Here is a 17,103-nt window from a genome sequence, read left to right as displayed (position 1 = left end):
CCGCAGGGGAGGTGAGTAAGCTTATTATTTTAATATGATGGACATTATAGCTATATATTCCTACCTGATGGGTGTAACATTAATTGGCTGCATATAAGCCAGTTCCTGCCAGAAGCAAGGGGGAAGTTGCAGCTTGGCAGTGCAGGACAGGCTGCAAGATGGTGTCCAGTGAGGCCCTGAGGTTGACAGGGATGACAACCCTAACCTCACACCCAGGGGGGGTCTTTATGGACTGTGTGTGAGATACCTGTTTGTACGGTGAATAAAGGCTGCCAGGAGCCAGATTTAAAGAAACCTTCAGACTGCTGAGCATATTTTTGTGCAAGGTGCGCCACTACCTAACCGTGGGGACGGCGATCCACAGGCGAGTGAACCCGGACGTGTCACAATATTTAGATTCGAGGAGCATGGGAAGAGATTGAGATTGATTGCTGAGTATTGAACGTTGAAAGAGAAGAGCAAAAGACAGACATTGGCCTGCACACGGACACCTATAGTCTGTGTGTAGAGGTGATGGAAGCGTCTGGGCCGATGGACTACTAGTGCTCAGAACCCCCTTCTTCTTCCCTGCATGGAGAGCTAGAAGTGTGACAAGCCGCAAGAAGTTTCATACAAAGCCGTGTGGAGTGCAATTCTACTCCTCCGTGAGTGTATGCCACTGTCTCCTAGGCTGAGGCTCGCTCCTCAGACGCTGCATATGGCTATATACTACTACAGGGGGGCAGTATGGCTCCATGCTACAATGTTGGGGGGGGGGGCAGTATGACAATATACTACTACAGGGGGGCAGTATGGCTTCATGCTACAATGTTGAGGGGGGGGACAGTATGACAATATACTACTACAGGGGGGCAGTATGGCTATATACTACTACAGGGGGGCAGTATGGCTATATACTACCACAGGGGGGCAGTATGGCTATATACTACTACAGGATGGAAGTATGGTTCGATGCTACTACAGGGGGGCAGTATGGCTATTTACTACTACAGGGAGGCAGTATAGCTATATAGTACTACAGGATGGAAGTATGGCTATATGCTACTAAAGGGGGGCAGTATGGTCATTTAGTTTTCTGAGGCACAGTATGGCTATGTATTCCTATGGGGGATATTATAGCTATTACTACAGGGGGACATTATGACTCCTACCTCCTGTCCAGTTCCCCTTCTTCCTATTCCTGCCCTGTATAGTGAATGGCTGGGAGCGCTGCTCTGAAGGACTTCTGCTACCTGGTTCTTAGCAGCACCTCCAAGAAGTTGGACCCCCACCGATAATAAACACCCAGCAATATGAAATAACAATATAAGATGGGAATCTGTTGGCGCACGCTCAGAGAAGAGTGAAATGTCAGAAGTGCTCCAGTAAGTGACCTGATCTAACAGCAGAATTGTGATCGCAGCTCTGGATGTAGATTTGTCTTGTAACGGAGCCGCTCTGCCCGTGTTGGTGACATTATGATGGTCATACCTGAGGATTCATTACTTAGGAATCCCTTCTCATAGATGTCAGCCACCCAGGCCTGCAGTTCTGGATCTGTCCGCACTGACTCGTCACTCTTATAATAATGCTGCACCATGTTGGAGACAAACCTGTAGGGCAAAGGAGATGGAAGATTAGATTGTGGGCTCATCTATACTGTAGGGTCTTCTCTGGCTCCTTCCACAATCATCATAGATAGAATTCCTCCATTGATCCCGCACCTTGCAGAGTTCTGCCAGCGGGAGCATCAAGTACAGAAACCTGCTGAATAGTAAGTAATGTCCAGGAGACATCACTAGTGTTACCAGCTGCAGCCAGCAGGAGGCAGTATTAGCGGACCAGAGCATGCAGATGATGTGAGGAGCAGAGGAGGGGGAGGAGTCAGCTAGTAATGGACTCTGAGCACCATGTCAGCTAAATCAAAATCACAGCAGCAGCAGCACTCCAATATTACCGATTAAGGTGCGAGGCGATAGACATGCAGAGCTCTCCGCAGGAACGCGACTCCGAACAGCTCCCAAAGTAACGCACCAGAAGAGATGTTAGCGTGACCAGCCCCCCGCGGGGTCGATACGCGGCTCTGCCGGTCTTAACATGGACTGAATAAAGAAGGCTTTATATTGACCGGACTGGAGGTTTTTCCACTTGATGCCGCCTCCCATATCTCTTCTGGGCACCACGTGGGCGCTATGATGTGCTGTAGATCTGGGCACTGTGGGACCTTATTTGAACCCCCTTTGGCACTTTGCATCCACTTTCGGTCTACTTAGACAAAGCTCGGCACTTTGGGCAGTTTATGGCACTATCTAAGCAGGGTTTAACTCTGCATGGGCCAAGTATGGCACTGTTAGTACTGTTAGATTTCATCTATTAACCCCTTGAGTCGGGGTTTCCTACCACCCTGTCGTGCCCACCAGGGCAGGTTTTTTAAAATGGTCTAATCATTGAATTTCAACTAGTTTTGCAGTTGCGTCTCAAGAGCCATAACTTTTTCATTTTTCCATTGACATGGCCATATAAGGGCTTGTTTTTTGCGGGACAAGTTGTGATTTTTTTTAACAGGGGGGAGGAAAAAAAGAAATGGGGAAAAAAGAAAAAAAGGGGCCATGTCATTAAGGGGTTAAATAATGTATTAACTTCCTTCTCTGTGTCATTATGACGCACGGATACCACATGTGACTGTATTTTTGATTTTTTACAAAGTAAAGGGAGACAACTGTTTTTATAATTTTTTTTATAATTTTTTTTTTTTTTATTTAATTTTTTTTTGTCCCTTTAGGGGACTTCCACAGGGACCCATCAGGACCCCCTGATCACATTCCGGGGGTCCGATGGTGACAGCCCTTTACATGCTGCAGTGACAGCCCTTTACATGCTGCAGTCACATAGACTGCCGCATGTAAAGGGTTAACAGCAGAGATCGGAGGTTTTCTCTGATCTCTGCTGTAAGAGCAGGTACCTAGCTGTCCTCTCACAGCCAAGCACCAAGCTCTCCCTGTCACAGAGACCATCGGCTAGCTTCTGACAAGCCGATGGTCTCTATGGCAACCTGTAAACAAAGCAGGAGATTGCCGGCATATCGGCAATATCTTCTGCTGGTTTTTCAAAGCCCTTGCTTTGTTCTCTGTGGGTCTGTGCAGGCAGAGCACACTGTCACAGCTTGTGGCATTGTGCTCTGCAGCTCCCATAGTGATACATAGCCCGGAAATCTTCCGGGCTATGTTGCTATGAGCAGTGGAGCTCGTCCAGGAAATTTTCTGGGCGTGCCACTCAAGGGGTTAATATAGGTGATCCATGGTCTGTCTATATATGGCATGCAGTTAATGGGCCCTATATAGAGTGGAGGGAGGATGTTTTGGGTGCGGACAGGAGGCAGTAAGGACAGCAGACGGAGTCAGAGCACATGTGACTGCAGCTATTGGAACGGCCCGATCAGAGTACCAGATCAACTGTAGTGTAAGGGGGACAGTTTATAGCTGTTTAATGCTAGTATGATATTGTTTTCTTTGTAATGGTACTGTCTCTTTAAGAGGGGGCGGGAATGGAGGAAGAGAGGTGAGCAGGAAGTTGAGACAGTAAGCAGTTGAGAGAAGTGCCTTGTGCAGGACTGAGGTTGAAGCAGGAGTCTCTCCCAGTGGCATACCAAAGTTGGGTGCGGCAGGTGTGGCCGACCCCGGGTGCTACCAGTGAGGGGTGTGACCACTCACCCAGTCAGTTGTGGTCCTGGTGCGCAACAGCATGGCAGTGGGGGCAGGTGGAGGAGCTACTATTGGAGCTGCTGCAGGAGAACCAGCACCTGCTGGCCGACCTGTTTGCTCTCTGCCCGGGGCCTCGTGTGTCTGACTGGCCGCAAAGGAGCTTCTCCGTACATTCTGGGTTGCCAGAAGCCCCTCACAGAGCCTGCACTGTCCCCTAGCTCCAGTTAATCCTCCCCCAGCAGTACTGACATGAGAGGACACTCAGACCAGCAGCTTCCAGGACCTGTGGTGATGTCACGTCATGTGTGTGGGAGTAGTCAGGGATCACATGACCATGGGGATGGATGTAGCGGAGCTGTGTGTGTGATGTCTGGGGATCAGGATGGATGTAGCAGAGCTGTGTGTGTGATGTGTGTAGGGGCAGGATGGATGTAGCAGAGCGTGTGTGATGTCTGGGGATCAGGATGGATGTAGCGGAGCTGTGTGTGTGTGATGTGTTAGGATTAGGATGGATGTAGTGGAGCTGTTTGTGTGATATCTGGGGATCAGGATGGATGTAGCAGAGCTGTGTGTGTGATGTCTGGGGATCAGGATGGATGTAGCAGAGCTGTGTGTGTGATGTCTGGGGATCAGGATGGATGTAGCAGAGCTGTGTGTGTGATGTCTGGGGATCTGGATGGATGTAGCAGAGCTGTGTGTGTGATGTGTTGGGATTAGGATGGATGTAGTGGAGCTATTTGTGTGATATCTGGGGATCAGGATGGATGTAGCAGAGCTGTGTGTGATGTCTGGGGATCAGGATGGATGTAGCAGAGCTGTGTGTGTGATGTGTTGGGATTAGGATGGATGTAGTGGAGCTGTTTGTGTGATATCCGGGGATCAGGATGGATGTAGCAAAGCTGTGTGTGTGATGTCTGGGGATCAGGATGGATGTAGCAGAGCTGTGTGTGTGATGTGTTGGGATTAGGATGGATGTAGTGGAGCTATTTGTGTCATGTCTGGGGATCAGGATGTATGTGGTGGAGCTGTGTGTGTCATGCCTGGGCATCAGGATGGATGTAATAGAGCTGTGTGTGTGATGTGTGTGGGGGTCAGGATGGATGTAGCAGAGTTGTGTTTGTGATGTGTTGGAGTCAGGATGTATATAGCGGAGCTGTGTGTGTGATCTCTGGGGGTCAGGATGGATGTCTGGCTGGCCCTGCAGTGACAGTGTCGGGACCAGAGGAGGAGAGCAGAAGAGCATTAAATGTGGTACAACAAGGTTTGCACCATGTACTGCATGTAATCTTGGATGTTTAGGTGGTATATGTTATACCAATTGTACATATAATTTTGTACAGAACATATCCAGGTTATATCAGCATCACTATATACAGGGGATGTGTATCAAATATATATAGTGATATGGAGCATGCTGGTATAACCTGGGGATCTCCTGTATAATATTGTATAGGTACTACTGGTATAAGCTAGACATCTCTGCATATAGTGATATGGAGCATGCTGGTATAACCTGGGGATCTCCTGTATATAATTATATAGGTACAGCTGGTATAAGTTATACATCCTGTATATAGTGATATGGAGCATGCTGGTATAACCTGGGTATCTCCTGTATATAATTATATATGTACAGCTGGTATAAGTTATACATCTCCCTGTATATAGTGATATGGACCATGCTGGTATAACCTGGGGATCTCCTGTATATAATTATATATGTACAGCTGGTATAAGTTATACATCTCCTGTATATAGTGATATGAAGCATGCTGGTATAACCTGGGTATCTCCTGTATATAATTATATATGTACAGCTGGTATAAGTTATACATCCCCTGTATATAGTGATATGGAGCATGCTGGTATAACCTGGGTATCTCCTGTATATAATTATATATGTACAGCTGGTATAAGTTATACATCTCCCTGTATATAGTGATATGAAGCATGCTGGTATAACCTGGGTATCCCCTGTATATAATTATATATGTACAGCTGGTATAAGTTATACATCTCCTGTATATAGTGATATGGAGCATGCTGGTATAACCTGGGTATCTCCTGTATATAATTATATATGTACAGCTGGTATAAGTTATACATCTCCTGTGTATAGTAATATGGAGCATGCTGGTATAACCTGGGGATCTCCTGTATATAATTATATATGTACAGCTGGTATAAATTATACATCATGTATATAGTAATATGGAGCATGCTGGTATAACCTGGGTATCTCCTGCATACAATTATATATCTACAGCTGGTATAAGTTATACATCTCCTGTATATAGTGATATGGAGCATGCTGGTATAACCTGGGTATCTCCTGTATATAATTATATATGTACAGCTGGTATAAATTATACATCATGTATATAGTAATATGGAGCATGCTGGTATAACCTGGGTATCTCCTGTATATAATTATATATGTACAGCTGGTATAAGTTATACATCCCCTATATATAGTGATATGGAGCATGCTGGTATAACCTGGGTATCTCCCGTATATAATGGTATAACCTGGGTATCTCCTGTATATAATTATATATGTACAGCTGTATAAGTTATACATCTCCTGTATATAGTGATATGGACCATGCTGGTATAACCTGGGTATCTCCTGTATATATATATATATATATATATATATGTACAGCTGGTATAAGTTATACATCCCCTATATATAGTGATATGGAGCATGCTGGTATAACCTGGGTATCTCCTGTATACAATTATATATCTACAGCTGGTATAAGTTATACATCTCCTGTATATAGTGATATGGAGCATGCTGGTATAACCTGGGTATCTCCTGTATATAATTATATATGTACAGCTGGTATAAGTTATACATCCTGTATATAGTGATATGGAGCATGCTGGTATAACCTGGGTTACTCCTGTATATAATTATATAGGTACTACTGGTATAAGCTAGACATCTCTGCATATAGTGATATGGAGCATGCTGGTATAACCTGGGTATCTCCTGTATATAATTATATATGTACAGCTGGTATAAGTTATACATCCCCTATATATAGTGATATGGAGCATGCTGGTATAACCTGGGTATCTCCCGTATATAATGGTATAACCTGGGTATCTCCTGTATATAATTATATATGTAAACCTGGTAGAAGTTATACATCTCCTGTATATAGTGATATGGACCATGCTGGTATAACCTGGGTATCTCCTGTATATAATTATATAGGTACTACTGGTATAAGCTAGACATCCCGTATATAGTGATATGGAGCATGCTGGTATAACCTTGGTATCTCCTGTATATAGTGATATGGAGTATGCTGGTATAACCTGGGGATCTCCTGTATATAATTATATAGGTACTACTGGTATAAGCTAGACATCTCTGTATATAGTGATATGGAGCATGCTCGTATAAAGTTTCTGCACCGGGTACCACCTGACCTTGCCATGGCACTGGTCTCTACTGCTATGTTGCTGATGTAGTGCTAAGGACATTTCTCGCCAGGAGAAGCCTGCAGAGAGGACCCGGCTGCAGGGCTCCAGCAATTGTCCTACAGGCAGTTTTCCTCTGGTGAATATGGAAAGGAGTGCTGAATAGGGAACTCAGAGCCAAGTGGTTCCTTTCTGGAGACGCTGAACCCGCTCCAGCGGGCCTGGAGGACAGTCGTCCGGACGAGGATTGGGGACCGGTATTCAGTGCTAACAGACCTAAAGACTGTTTAATAAGACAAATATGGTTTATTGCTGGTCCTCGTCCGCTGGGCCAGGACTCTGACTAACAGCCGTTCATACGGACTCTTTATTGACAGACTGATCGCCGGGTCGCAAGTTACCGTTTTCCTGTTCTGCAGCTAATAAAATGTTGTTTGTTCAGCCATGGAGACTCCTGTGCCTGTCAGACCGACATCAACCGGGAAAACCAGGCAAGGCCCGAATCTGCTGCCTGCGTTCCCTTACAATAGAAGTGACTATCACTGTACCGTCTCAAAACAGAGTACTGATCATGAGAGCCGGAGCCGACCGGGTGCCGGAGCGGCAGTGCTCAAGGACAAGCAGGGAGAGACTGCATTACTATAAGGTAACAGAAAGCCCCGTCCACAGAAAAGGGCACCTGGTGTACAGAGAGGTGAAGGGTTACAGAGTATTGCTGGGACCTCTGACTCATAAACTGAGGACTGTTGTATTGTGTACTGTTAACTCTAAGAGACTGATATAAACACTTATAGAGACTGTTAGGGATTCTGCTTTCTGCCAGTATTAAGACTATAGAGACTGTTCGCAGATACAAGCAGGTTGTGTGCAGCGTATTGTGACCGTTGGAGTGTTCACCAAGTTATCAGTAAGGAAAGTGTTAATTGCTTGTAGAGGGTGGTTGAGATGAACCGTCCACAGCCATGGATTACCCGCTATAGAGTATGCCAATACTAAATTCAAATCAAAGTTGGCAACGAGGCCATAGAATGCGTGCGAGACTTCATCTTCCATGCCTGGAGAGTCTATGCCAGAGATAAAACTTAGGATAGCACTGGGGCGAAGCGCGATGCTAAACATGGACAAAATCTGGAATTTATTTTTTTTAGACATTTAATTTTTTTAAATTACTTTCTGCCGCCATTTTCTGCGCTCAATAACTTTTTCCATTTTTCCGCCCACATAGTTGTCCGCGGCTCATTTCTTGCGGGACATCCTGCAGTTTGCATTAGTACCATTTTGGAATACATACTACTTTTTGATCGCTTTTTATTGCAATTTTTCCTGGAGACAGAATGACCAAAAAAGCTCATTTCTTGCATTCTTCATTTTTTTTTCAGATGGCATTCACTGTGTGGGGTAAATAACGCATCACTATGATAGATTTGACTATTACAGATGCAGCGATACTAAACATGTATTTTTGTTTCAGAAGTTTTTTTTTCTATTTAATCTAACCAACGACCTGTAAAAACACAGCTCATTAATTACAATTTACTGGTGGATGATCCGCAGCGTTTTCACCATGTGTACCCTATATGTTACATAAACCTACCCTTCTAGTGTTCAGTCAGCACGCGGTGTGTTACAGTGGTTGTGAAATAGTTGCGCAATCACTTTTGTTCTTTTTCCTAAATCAAGGTTAACGGTGAGCCCACTGGATTAATTGTAGAGGCAGATTTCAAAAATATACAATATAACGGCGATTGGATTACATTACAAATAGAGATGAGCGAGCGCACTGGTCTGTGCTTGATGCTCGTTCGAGCATTAGGGTACTCGACATGCTTGTTACTCGAGACGAACACCACGAGGTACTCTAGTCAATTCCATTTCCTTCCCCGCATGTTTAGCGCCATTTTCTAGCCAATAGTCATGCGGGGAAGGCATTACCAATTCCTGCTGTGACGTGCCAGCCCTCTACCCCCCCCCCCCCCCCCCCCCCCACAGTAGTGAGTGGCTGGTGAGATCAAGTGACCGCCAAGTACCTAAAGCGGTCCCGCCCGCGGCTCGCCTCAGACACACACTGGGAGAGCATAGGGAAAGTGCTGCTGCTGATAAAGGGAAAGTGTTAGTGTAGGATCCTGTCTTCAAGAACCCCAACGGTCCTTCTTAGGGCTACATCTGACCGCGTGCATTATAGTTGTCGCTGGCTGGGAGCAGTAGTGCACCAATTATTATTTTCTTTTTTTCATCTCTGGCTGTGCAGGCCATTTCAGCTACACCGTTTTCAGTCTCCAGTCTATTATACAGAGTATAGGGAAAGTGTTAGAGTAGGATCCTGTCTTCAAGAACCCCAACGGTCCTTCTTCGGGCTACATCTGACTGTGTGCATTATAGTTGTGGCTTGCTGGGAGTTGTAGTGCATCCATTTTTGTATTACGCATCTAGGCCTGTTCCCAGCCTTTCACTAATAGCGTTCTCAGCCTGCAGTGCCGTACAACCAGCTCTCACCGTGAAACTGCCCTCTAACATCTCCTAGCCTACTGCGAACGACTTCAGTCATACCGTTCTGTGTCTGCAGTGCATTAGACAGCGGTCTCACCGCTAAACAGTACTGTAATATTACCAGGGCCACTGCAAAGTATTTCAGCTCTGCCGCTGTGCAGAGCGTCTCACAATACTCTTTCCTTGGTGGGGTTGAGATCGCCGCAGTTACCAGCACTATCCACTGGCTTTAGAGTCTTCTCCCCCTCCACACAGCCTCTATTATCTACAAGTCTCTGCGAGCGGTAAATTACCCCTAGGTATCAGCGCAAGACACAAGTCACAGCATAGTGCCTCCGCTATCTACAAGTCTCTGTGTGCGGTGAATTAAGCCACAGTTGTCAGTGCTGTACAGTGGGGTAATTTATTTGGGCCCTGCTCTATTTCTAATCCACCATGATGAGAAGTAGGGGTAAGAGTCAAAAACGCGGACGTCCAAGTGAGGGTGTGGGCACAGGCCGAGTTCCTGGGCGTAGTGAATCACAGCCGGCTGCTGCAGGATTAGGAGAGAGGCAAGTTTCTGGGGTCCCCAGCTTCATATCACAATTTACGGGTCCGTGTGGAAGACCTTTATTACAAACAGAGCAGTGTGAGCAGGTCCTGTCGTGGATGGCAGAAAACAAGTCCAGCAATGTATCGACCACCCAGTATTCTATGCAGTCCACTACTCCCGGCCTAGGGACTGCAACTCTGAATCCTCTGGCTGCTCCTCCTTCCTCCCAGCCTCCTCACTCCATGAAAATGACATATTCTGAGCAGGCAGACTCCCAGGAACTGTTCTCGGGTCCCTGCCATGAGTGGGAAAAAATGGTTCCTCTCTCACCTGAGGAGTTTGTCGTGACCGATGCCCAAGCTTTGGAAAGTTCCCGGAGTCCGGGTGATGAGGCTGGGGACTTCCGGCAACTGTCTCAAGAGCTTTTTGTGGATGAGGAGGACGATGATGAGACACAGTTGTCTGTCAGTGAGGTAGTAGTAAGGGCAGTAAGTCCGAGGGAGGAGCGCACAGAGGATTCGAAGGTAGAGCAGTTGGACGATAAGGTGACTGACCCCACCTGGTTTGCTAAGCCTACTGAGGACAGAGCTTCAGAGGGGGAGGCAAGTGCAGCAGCAGGACAGGTTGGAAGAGGCAGTGGAGTGGCCAGGGGTAGAGGCAGGGCCAGAGCGAAGAATCCCCCATCTGTTTCCCAAAGCACCCCCTCGCAGCAAGCCTCCATGCAGAGGGCTAGGTGTTCAAAGGTATGGATGTTTTTTAATGAGAGTGCGGACGACCGACGAACAGTGGTGTGCAACCTTTGTCGCACCAACATCAGCCGGGGAGCCACCACTACCAGCCTCACAACCACCAGCATGCGCAGGCATATGATGGCCAAGCACCCTATAAGGTGAGACGAAGGACTTCACTGACTCCGAGTCACACCACTGCCTCTTCTCCTGTGCCCCAACCTGCCACACAGATCCAATCCCCCTCCCAGGACACAGGCATCAGCGCCTCCCGGCCTGCACCCACACCCTCACCTCCACTGTCCTCCACTCCATCCAGCAATGTCTCTAAGCGCAGCGTTCAGCTGTCGCTAACACAAGCATTGGAGCGAAAGCGCAAATACGTCCACCCACACGCACAAGCTTTAAACGTGCACATTGCCAAATTAATAAGCCAGGAGATGCTGTCGTACAGGCTTGTGGAAACGGAGGCTTTCAAAAACATGATGGCGATGGTCCCGCGCTACTTGGTCTCCAGTTGTCACTATTTTTCCCGGTGTGCCATCCCAGCCCTACACCAGCACGTCCCCCGCAACATAAATAGTGCCCTCACCAACACGATTACTGGGAAGGTCCACTTAACCACGGACACGTGGACAAGGACTGTCGGGCAGGGCCACTATATCTCCCTGATGGCACATTTGGTGAATTTGGTGGAGGCTGGGACTGAGTCAGAGCCTGGGACCTCTCACGTCCTACCCACACCCAGAATAGCGGGTCCTACCTGAGTGCTGGTATCTCCGGCATTTTATGCCACCTCCTCCAACCCCCCCCCCCCTCCTCCTCTGCCACCTCTACCTCTCAATTAAGAAGAAGTGTGAGCACGTTGCCAGCAGTCAGTAGCGTGCGGCGAGGCAGCACAGCGGTGGACAGGCGTCAGCAAGCCATGCTGAAACTAATCAGCTTAGGTGACAAGAGGCACATGGCCCCCGAGCTGTTGCAGGGTCTGACAGAGCAGACCGACCTCTGGCTTTCGCCGCTGAGCCTCCAACCGGGCATGATCGTGTGTGACAACAGCCGTAACCTGGTGGCAGCTCTGCAGCCCGGCAGCCTCACACACGTGCCATGCCTGGCCCACGTCTTCAATGTGGTAGTTCAGCGGTTTCTGAAAAACTACCCCCACTTGTCTGACCTGCTCGGCAAGGTGCACCGTGTCTGCGCACATTTACGCAAGTCCACCACAGACGCTGCCACCTTGAGGACCCTGCAACATCGGTTTCAGCTGCCAGAGCACCGACTGCTGTGCGACGTGCCCACACGCTGGATTTCTATGCTGCACATGTTGGCCAGGCTGTATGAGCAGCGTAGAGCAATAGTGGAATACCAGCTGCAACATGGGTGGCGTAGTGGTAGTCAGCCTCCACAATTCTTTACCGAGGGGTGGGCATTGATGGCTGATATCTGCCAGGTCCTTGGAAACTTTGAGGAGTCTACCCAGATGGTGAGCGGCGATGCTGCAATCATTAGCGTCACCATTCGCCTGTTGAGAAGTTCCCTGCAAAGCATTAAGGCTGACGCTTTGCGGTCGGAAACTGAGTCGGGGGAAGACAGTTTATCGCTGGATAGTCAGAGCACCCTCTTGTCTATATCTTAGCGCGTTGAGGAGGAGGAGGGGAGGGGGGAGCCTGAGGAGGAGGAGGGGGAAAAGACAGCTGGGCCCACTGCAGAGGGTACCCATGCTGCTTGCCTCTCATCCATTCAGCGTGTATGGCCTGTGGAGGAGGAGGAGGAGGATCCTCAAAGTGATCTTCCTAGTGAGGACAGCCATGTGTTGCGTACAGGTACCCTGGCACACATGGCTGACTTCATGTTAGGATGCCTTTCTCGTGACCCTCGCGTTAGACGCATTTGGGCTACTACGGATTACTGGGTGTACACACTGCTCGACCCACGGTATAAGGAGAACCTTTCCACTCTCAATCCCAAAGAGGAAAGGGGTTCGAGAGGGATGCAATACCACAGGGCCCTGGCGGACAAACTGATGGTAAACTTCCCATCCGACAGCGCTAGTGCCAGAAGGAGCAGTTTCGAGGGACAAGTAGCAGGGGAGGTGCAGAGATCAGGCAGCATGTACAGCGCAGGCAGGGGAACACTCTCCAAGGCCTTTGCCAGCTTTATGGCTCCCCAGCCACACTGTGTCACCACTCCCCAGTCAAGGCTGTGTCGGAGGGAGCACTGTAAAAGGATGGTGAGGGAGTACGTAGCCGATCGTACGACCGTCCTCTCTGACGCCTCAGCTCCATACAACTACTGGGTGTCAAAGCTGGACACGTGGCACGAACTCGCGCTGTATGCCCTGGAGGTGCTTGCTTGTCCTGCCGCTAGGGTCATGTCAGAGAGGGTGTTTAGTGCAGCTGGGGGAATCATCACGGATAAGCATACCCGCCTGTCAACTGACAGTGCCAACAGGTTTACACTCATAAAGATGAACAAAGCCTGGATTTCCCCAGACTCCTCTTCTCCACCAGCGGACAGCAGCGGTGCCTAAAGCTTATTTTCGCTGCAACCGCGGATGGAAGCATTGTTTTCTATCACCATAAAAAATAGGGACCTTTACCTTTGTCAATCTGTGTATGATATCCGTCGTCCTCCTCCTCCTGCTCCTCCTCCTGAAACCTCACATAATCACCCCGAACGGGCAATTTTTCTGTGGCCCAAAAGGCTCATATAACTTTTGTAAACCATATTTATACGTTTCAATTCTCAGTAAAGCGTTGAAACTTGCACCTGAACCAATTGTTATTTAGACTGGGCTGCCTCCAGGCCTGGTTACAAATTAAGCCACAGTAAGCTAAGCAATAAATGGGTTTCACCTGCCCTCTGGGTTGGGCATGGGCAATTTTTCTGAGGTACATTAGTACTGTTGGTACACCAATTTTTGGGGCCCTCGCCTACAATGTAATCCAAGTAATTTTTTGGGCTTCGCCTGCACTCGTGGTACACCAATGTGTCTGGGGTTGGCCTACACTTTTGCTACAGAAATGTAACTCTGTTCTGCCTACCTATACTTCTGCCACAGTAATGCTACAGGGGTCTGACTATACTTCAGCAACAGAAATGTAACTTCGGTCTGCCGATACTTCTGCTCCTGAAATGTTACCTTGGTTTGTGTATACTGCAACTACTGAAATGTTACTAATACTGGGCTCTCGCTATACTGCTTCTACGTAAATGTAACTGGGGTCTGTCTATACCGTTGCTACTAAAATGTTACTGGGGTCTCTCCCTACTGCTGCCAAATGAAATTTTACTGGGGTCTGTCCCTACTGCTACCAATGAAATGTTACTGGGGTCTGTCTATACTTATACTACTGAAATGTCACAGGGGTCTGTCTATACAGCTGCCAATGAAATGTTACTGGGGTCTGTCCCTACTGTTACTACTGAACTTTTACTGGGGTCTGTCTATACTTACACTACTGAAATGTTACTGGGGTCTGTCCATACTGCTACGAAATGTTAATCTGCTGCTTTGCCTATACCGCTTCTACGTAAATGTTACTGGGGCCTATCTGCACTGCTACTACTGAAATGTTAAAAATACTATGCTATCCCTATACTGCTGGAACGGAAATGTTAATCTGCTGCTTTGCCTATACTGCTTCTACGTAAATGTTACTGGGGCCTGTCTATACTGCTACTACTGAAATGTTACTAATACTGTGCTCTCCCTATACTGCTTCTATTGAAATGTTACAGGGGTCTGTCTATACAGCTGCCAATGAAATGTTACTGGGGTCTCTCCCTACTGTTAGTACTGAAATGTTACAGGGGTCTGTCTATACAGCTGCAAATGAACTGTTTCAGGGGTCTATCTATACAGCTGCAAATGAACTGTTACTGGGGTCTGTCTATACTTATACTACTGAAATGTTACAGGGGTCTGAAAATACAGCTGCTACTGAAATGTTACTGGGGTCTGTCTATACTGCTGCCAATGAAATGTTACTGGGGCCTGTCCCGACTGCTGCCAATGAAATGTTACCTGGGTCTGTCTATACTTATACTACTGAAATATTACAGGGGTCTGTCTATACAGCTGCAAATGAAATGTTACTGGGGTCTGTCTATACAGCTGCAAATGAAATGTTACTGGGGTCTGCCTATACTGCTGCAAATGAAATGTTACTGGGGTCTGTCTATAATGCTGCAAATGAAATACTACTAGGGTCTGCCTATACTGCTGCAAATGAAATGTTACTGGGGTCTGTCTATACAGCTGCAAATGAAATGCTACTAGGGTCTGCCTATACTGCTGCAAATGAAATGTTACTGGGGTCTGTCTATAATGCTGCAAATGAAATACTACTAGGGTCTGCCTATACTGCTGCAAATGAAATGTTACTGGGGTCTGTCTATACAGCTGCAAATGAAATGCTACTAGGGTCTGCCTATACTGCTGCAAATGAAATGCTACTAGGGTCTGCCTATACTGCTGCAAATGAAATGTTACTGGGGTCTGTCCCGACTGCTGCCAATGAAATGTTACTGGGGTCTGTCCCTACTGTTGCTAATGAAATGCTACTGGGGTCTGTCTCTACTGATGCAACTGAAATGTTACCGGGGTCTGTCTATACTGCTACTACTGAAATGTTACTAATACTGGGCTCTCCCTATACTGCTGCTACGGAAATCTTACTGGGGTCTGTCCATACTCTTACCACTGAAATGTTACTAATTCTGGGCTCTGCCTATACTGCTGCTACTGCTATGTTACAGGGTTGTGGAAACAGAGGCTTCCCAAAGACATGATGGCGGTGAGGCGGCGCTACTAGGTCCCTAGGCGCGACAATTTTTCAGCAACACGGTTACTGGGAAGGTGCATATAACCACGGACACGTGCACAGGACACGTACTGCCTCAAAAACATTCCCCTCCTCCTCCAACAATGAAAACATTCTTGCCAAATGGTTTCGCAGTGGTCCGTCTGGCGGCAGTCCAAGAATTTCACCTTAAATGACACGTTACCTCAGCTGTGATGGGCAATGCAATGGGATATATTTATGTACCGCCGGTGGGTTCCAGGGAGCCACCCATGCTGTGGGTCCACAGAGAATTATAAATGCATCTGCTTCCACTTGTAAAGAACCCCAGTCTGACTGGGGCATGCAGTGTGTGCCGAAACCCAGCTGCATTAAGCACGACATTACATCAGCTGTGCTGGGCACTGCAATTGGATATTTTTATGTACCGCTGGTGGCTTCTTGGCACCCACCTATGCTGTCGGTCCACAGGGAGTTGTAACTGCATGTGTCCACTTGTAAAGAACCCCAGTCAGACTGGGGCATGCAGTTTGGGCCGAAGCCCACCTGCATTAAACATGACATTATTACCTCAGCTGTGATATGCAATGGGATATATTTATGTACCGCCGGTGGGTTCCAGGGAGCCACCCATGCTGTCGTTCCTCACGGACTTCACATTAGTGAGTTGTACCTGCCTGTGTCTATGTATTAAAAAGCCCGGTCAGGTTGGGGCATGCAGTGTTGGCCGAAGCCCACCTGTATTTCATCTGACGTTAGCTCTGCTATCCGGGGCACTGCAATGGGACAAGCTTCAGGAGCAATACAGCGCTAATGAGACGTGCACAGCTACGCTAGCATTGGAGTCCGCTGTAGGCCCGCGATTGCTGAGGGTTTGTGCAGAGGCCTATGTCCTGGGTGCAGTGAAAGTCCGCTTCCTGCCTAGGATTGCTGAAGCTGTGGGCCGAGGCCTATACCGTGGGTGCGGTGCAAGTCTGCCATGTTTGGCCGGTCACATCAATTTTTTGTTCATGTCTTGGGTTTCTTAGGACCCACCTATGCTATTGGTGCAACCTTAGTTCCCATTGCGGTGTTTGACCTGTCTGGCACAAAGGCACTGACTGACTTGGGTAGGGGGCAGAGCGCTGACGGCTTTCCCCTTGCAGTGTGGATTGAGCTATGCGACACCTTGACAGAATGAATAGTGTGTGGCACATAGGTTCCCCATTGCTATGCCCACGTTTGCAGCTCCTGACGGAAGTGGCACAGGATTGGAGTTCTCATTGCTTCTGTACAGCATTGTGGGCTATCGCCCCGCCCCTTTTAAAGAGGGTCGCTGCCTAGCCGTGCCAACCCTCTGCAGTGTGTGCCTCTGGTTCCTCCTCATGGCAGACACACTTATAAATAGACATGAGGCCAGTGTGTGGCATGAGGGCAGATGAAGGCTGCACTGGGACACT

At 47.8% G+C, this 17,103-nt stretch overlaps 1 protein-coding gene across 1 annotated transcript in view; it reads right to left on the bottom strand.

The window, feature by feature from the left end:
- The window catches only part of LOC136607523 (polyunsaturated fatty acid lipoxygenase ALOX15B-like), a 140,909-nt gene that overhangs the window by 24,209 nt on the left and 99,597 nt on the right, over window positions 1-17,103 (bottom strand). Inside the window, exon 12 of the mRNA XM_066589045.1 lies at window positions 1,471-1,592. Within this exon, the coding sequence (XP_066445142.1) occupies window positions 1,471-1,592 (122 nt within the window). The remainder of the gene's footprint in view (window positions 1-1,470; window positions 1,593-17,103) is intronic.

This window comes from Eleutherodactylus coqui, chromosome 1, assembly GCF_035609145.1.
Source record: "Eleutherodactylus coqui strain aEleCoq1 chromosome 1, aEleCoq1.hap1, whole genome shotgun sequence".
Lineage (NCBI taxonomy): Eukaryota > Metazoa > Chordata > Amphibia > Anura > Eleutherodactylidae > Eleutherodactylus > Eleutherodactylus coqui.
This window is presented reverse-complemented; position numbering and strand designations above follow the sequence as displayed.